Source organism: Zingiber officinale, chromosome 1B (assembly GCF_018446385.1).
Source record: "Zingiber officinale cultivar Zhangliang chromosome 1B, Zo_v1.1, whole genome shotgun sequence".
NCBI classification, from domain to species: domain Eukaryota; kingdom Viridiplantae; phylum Streptophyta; class Magnoliopsida; order Zingiberales; family Zingiberaceae; genus Zingiber; species Zingiber officinale.
In genome coordinates, this window is record NC_055986.1 from 160,406,702 (window position 1) to 160,411,520 (window position 4,819).

Here is a 4,819-nt window from a genome sequence, read left to right on the forward strand (position 1 = left end):
CAATTACACTATATGATAATAGACTATAAAATTTAATCAAATAATGCCACATATTATGTAATAAATATACTTTTATAATTATTAAATAATAGTCTCATCGTTGTATTATAATATATCATTATAAATAATTAAATTCTACCAAATAGAATAAGTTTTTACATTTATAAATTCTTGAAAATTGAAAATATTTTTATCACATTCTCTATTTTATAAAAACTAAAAAACAAAATAGGACTTAACTATTAATTACCTTATAACTAGTTATAAGCTTAATTTGTTTGGCAAATTTCTAGATTTTTTTCCTAATCTTCTTATGTAAAAACTATAGACTCCATTTGCACAAAAGTTTCACTTACTACTAGAGTCACCAGGCTACATTTATTTATGAAACAAGCCAAAATGTAGAGCATTGTTTGTTTTCAAATTAGTCTCTTTCTTTCATTTGAATTATTAAAACGAAGGCCCTTTTCAAAGAAACTCCATGGGAGATTCTTTTCTCGTTTGGATGCTTTCAATGGAAGTTGCTAATGTTGATTCTTGCCACCAAAGTCATTTTCAAAGAGATATAAAAAGAGAGAATAATGCTCAATTTATCTACCGACTATCAGATTAGGTTTGGATGATAGCGAAATGAATTTTGTAGTATTTTACTATGAGTATGAAAAGAATTTTTGCTAAATTAAATTTTGACTAAAAGTAGAAAAAAATTAATGTGATGCAAGGATAAAGCATTCTAACGAACAACTAATAGAATTAGAGTTTGATAAGATTTGAGTCTTAGTTATGTGTAAAGAATTTTTCCACTCATGAAAAATGAATCTAAAAGTATTGATCATTTGAATGGATCTTTAGGAATACTTTTCGATTATTTATAGAAAAATTTTATAAAATCGTTTAAAAAATCGAATATTTAGTGTCCATTAAAAAATTATTAGAGATGAATATTTTAAAAATTAATTTTGAATTTATCTAATAAATAAATTAGAGAATGTCATAATATGTAAATTTATCTGATAAATTAGAAAATGATATAATATAGGACCTAATAAATGATTGATGACGTCTGACTCTTGCACCAATCCGTTCCCTCTTCCTGTAATAAATAAAGCATCCATCAACGGCGAGTCCAGGGCGATCCGTAATCTTGGTTTCTGATTTCTTTCGTAATTTATACGTCAGATTATTATACGTCAGAATATTATCAGAAACTAAGTAAAATTGACTATAATATTTTTTAAATTTATTTTTTCATTTAAATTATAATTTTAAATTGAGTTAGATGGTTAGAGACGGTCGATGATAAACGGATTGTTTGGTGCTGATTAGAGAGCGATTTACCTACCCGATGATTTTTGATCATTTGACTTGATTCAAAATTATAATTTAGATAGAAAGATAAATCTAAAAAATAATTTTAATCCGATTTTAATGATCTTATGGACAAGGAGAAGATAAGAAATTGCGGCATAGAGGATCTAGGTACTCATCAACGACAGATACACATATCTGTCATTTAGTTGATGATTCAAACTGAAAATGGCTTTAGCACATGAAATAATTCTAGAAAATGCAGTGAAATTGCTGTCTGCACTCATTTTTTTTTTCTTCTTTTACTGCAAGAAAAAATCTAACTGAAAAACAAAACCATCGTTTTGGTTGCTGTTGGAGATCTCCAATTGCCACTTGGTTCCAACTCACCGGGTCACTGTGGGCCATAGAAACTCAGAACAGCTCTGCCTAATTGACGGTTGACACCTCTAACAAATTAATAAAAGCAAATAAGTAAAATAATAATACAGAAGTCAAGTCAACAAATTCATATTTTACTACAGAAGTCAAGTTAAAAAATTCACATGAAATATCAAGAACTTTACGCTCCGACGAAATTTAAAATTTAAATCTCATGTGGTATATTTTAGGATAACTTTTTAATGAAAATGGATCTAAAAGTGTTAGTGGATAAATTTCCATTAATATTTTTTGATTTATTTTTATGATCAATAAAAAATTTTTATAGGATCCAATTGATTCCTTTTAAAATTAATCGATTTAAAAAAAATAAATACTTAGATTCATTCAGTACTGCATGTAGACCATCTATAAGATAATAAAAATAATATATTAATATAATTAATCTGGAGAAAATCTTTTAATTAATTAATTAGTAATAATAATAATAAAGCTATCATATTAATAACAATTTTATTCTTTTTTAAAAATATAAATGAAGTTTCTAAAAGTAATAATCATAAGTCAACAACTCTGACAATGATTTTTACTATTTTTGCTGATGTTTTCGTAGGATTTTACAAAATTATAGGAAATGCAAAAAGGATAAAACCGAAGGGTGAAAGTGAAGTTTCCACGACAAAAAGAAAGAATAAGAAGCCTGGGTTTGCGTTCTTCGCCCCTTGCTCACGAGCCATCAGCCATGGCCATGCTCTCCAAGCTCTTCCTCGCTCTACTCCTTGTCGCAAACCTCACAGCCTTCGCCGACGACATCCCATTCACCTTCAATGGATTCAAAAGGGATTCCTTGACTCTAAGCGAGTACGCCGAAATCGGCGGCGGCGGCCTCCTGCAGCTGACCAACAACACGAAGCAAGTCACTGGTCACGCTTTCTACCCCTCCAAGCTTCGATTCAAGAATGAATCTTTATCCGGCAACGCCTTTTCTTTCTCGACTACCTTCGTCTTCGCCATTACGCCGCTGATCACCAACGTGAGCGGCCATGGCCTCTCCTTTCTCCTCGCCCCCTCCACGGCCTTCAGTACCGCCATCCCCAGCCAGCACCTGGGCCTCTTCCACGACGACGGCGGCCCTCACTACCACATCGTCGCCGTCGAACTCGACACCGTCCAGAACAGAGAGTTCGGCGACATCAACGACAATCACGTCGGCGTCGATGTCAATAGCCTGAAATCCATCAAATCGAAACCAGTGGGATTCACTAAAGATGGCAGCTTTCAGAGCCTGCAACTCATCAGCGGCCATCCGATGCAGGTTTGGGTCGATTACGACGGCGAGCGCTCGCAAATCGACATCGCGATAGCCCCGCTGCACGAAGCAAAGCCAAGGGACTCGCTCGTGTCCACAAAGCTCAATCTCTCGTCGATAATACTCGACGAGATGTATGTGGGTTTCTCCTCCTCCACCGGCGCCGCCTCCGGATGCCATTACATTCTAGGGTGGAGCTTTGCCCTAAATCGAGGTGCTCCGCCGCTCGATCTCTCAAACCTCCCCCATCTTCCTCATCTAGGGCACAAAAGCAGAAAAGCGCTGGCGATTCCATTGTCCTTAGCCGGAGCGATCCTCTTGCTGCTCGTCGGCGGCGCCATATTCCTCGTCCTCGAAAGAAGGAAGAAATTCGCGGAGGTGCTCGAGGACTGGGAGCTCGAGTACGGTCCTCATCGCTTTTCCTACAGAGATCTATACAGCGCCACCAAGGGCTTCAGCGAGGAGAACCTCCTCGGCGTCGGCGGCTTCGGCCGCGTCTACAAGGGTGTGCTCCCAAAATCCAACCTTGAAATCGCAGTCAAAAAGATCTCCCACGAATCGAAACAGGGGATTCGGGAATTCGTGGCGGAGATCGCGAGCATGGGGCGGCTGAGGCACCGCCACCTGGTGCCTCTGCTCGGCTACTGCCGGCGACAATTCGAGCTCCTCTTGGTGTACGACTACATGCCCAACGGCAGCCTCGACAAGTTCCTCTTCGACAGAAGCCGGCCTCCATTGAACTGGTCTCAGCGGTTTCACATCATCAGGGGCGTCGCGTCAGGGCTCCTCTACCTCCATGAAGAATGGGAGCAGGTGGTGATCCACAGAGACATCAAGGCCGGCAACGTGCTGCTTGACCGGGAGTTCAATCCAAAGCTGGGAGACTTCGGATTGGCACGGCTATATGACCATGGAAGCCATCCCCAGACCACCCACATCATGGGCACGCTCGGCTACCTCGCTCCTGAGTTCAGCAAGACAGGGAAGGCCACCACGAACACTGATGCGTATGCCTTCGGAGCTTTTCTACTCGAAGTCGCCTGCGGAAAGCGGCCGATAGAGCTTCATGCTCCGGCGGACATGCCGGTCCTGGTGGACCGCGTGCTCTGGTGCTGGAAGACGAATTCGATTCTGGAGGCCTGCGATCCCTTGCTGGGCGATGAATTCTCCGTCGAGGAGGTGGAGTTGGTGCTCAAGCTGGGGCTCTCCTGCTCACACCCCGACCCTCTGGCCAGGCCAAGCATGAGGCAGGTGGTGCAGTTACTGGAGGGAGAGGCTTCATTGCCTACCATGTCTCCTGATGGCTTCATGAACAATCTCGCTGCAAAAGCATCTGATTTGTCATTCGACGATTTCGTCTCATCGTGTCCTTCTGCTTCAGCTCCGACAATTGTGAACTTCTCGTCGCCTTTGTTTTCTGGGGCCAGATGATAATTGATTGCTGATTTTTGTTGAATCGACAAAAATTAGAAGGTCGTGATAATTTAGTTGACATAAATTAGAAGGTCGCTTATGTAAATAAAGAAATTTGATAATCATTTTTAATATTCATAAATAAATCAACGAATTTAATAATCATCAGCATCACTAATCCAGGTTAATTCAGTTTGGGGGAGACGACGTTGAACTTTTATTCTCAAGTACTCGTTCATTAAGTAGAACAAATTTGGTCGGGTGTTTCATGTCGACGTTAACGATAGAGAAATATAAATGTTTATCTGCGACAATTATTCTAAACGGTGAAAATGTTGTATTCAGGAACACAAAATGTTTTAGTAGATTGTATTTTTTTTTTTTTTTTTTTACGAGTAAAAATCAAAA

The 4,819-nt window shown here is 39.3% G+C and overlaps 1 protein-coding gene across 1 annotated transcript; it reads left to right on the plus strand.

Annotated features, from left to right (window-relative positions):
* The first annotated feature begins 2,290 nt into the window (after window positions 1-2,290).
* On the plus strand, window positions 2,291-4,567 carry LOC121986429 (L-type lectin-domain containing receptor kinase SIT2-like). The gene has a single exon (XM_042540386.1). The coding sequence runs from the start codon at window positions 2,432-2,434 to the stop codon at window positions 4,427-4,429; it is 1,998 nt and encodes a 665-aa protein (XP_042396320.1). The 5' UTR covers window positions 2,291-2,431; the 3' UTR covers window positions 4,430-4,567.
* Window positions 4,568-4,819: the final 252 nt, after the last annotated feature.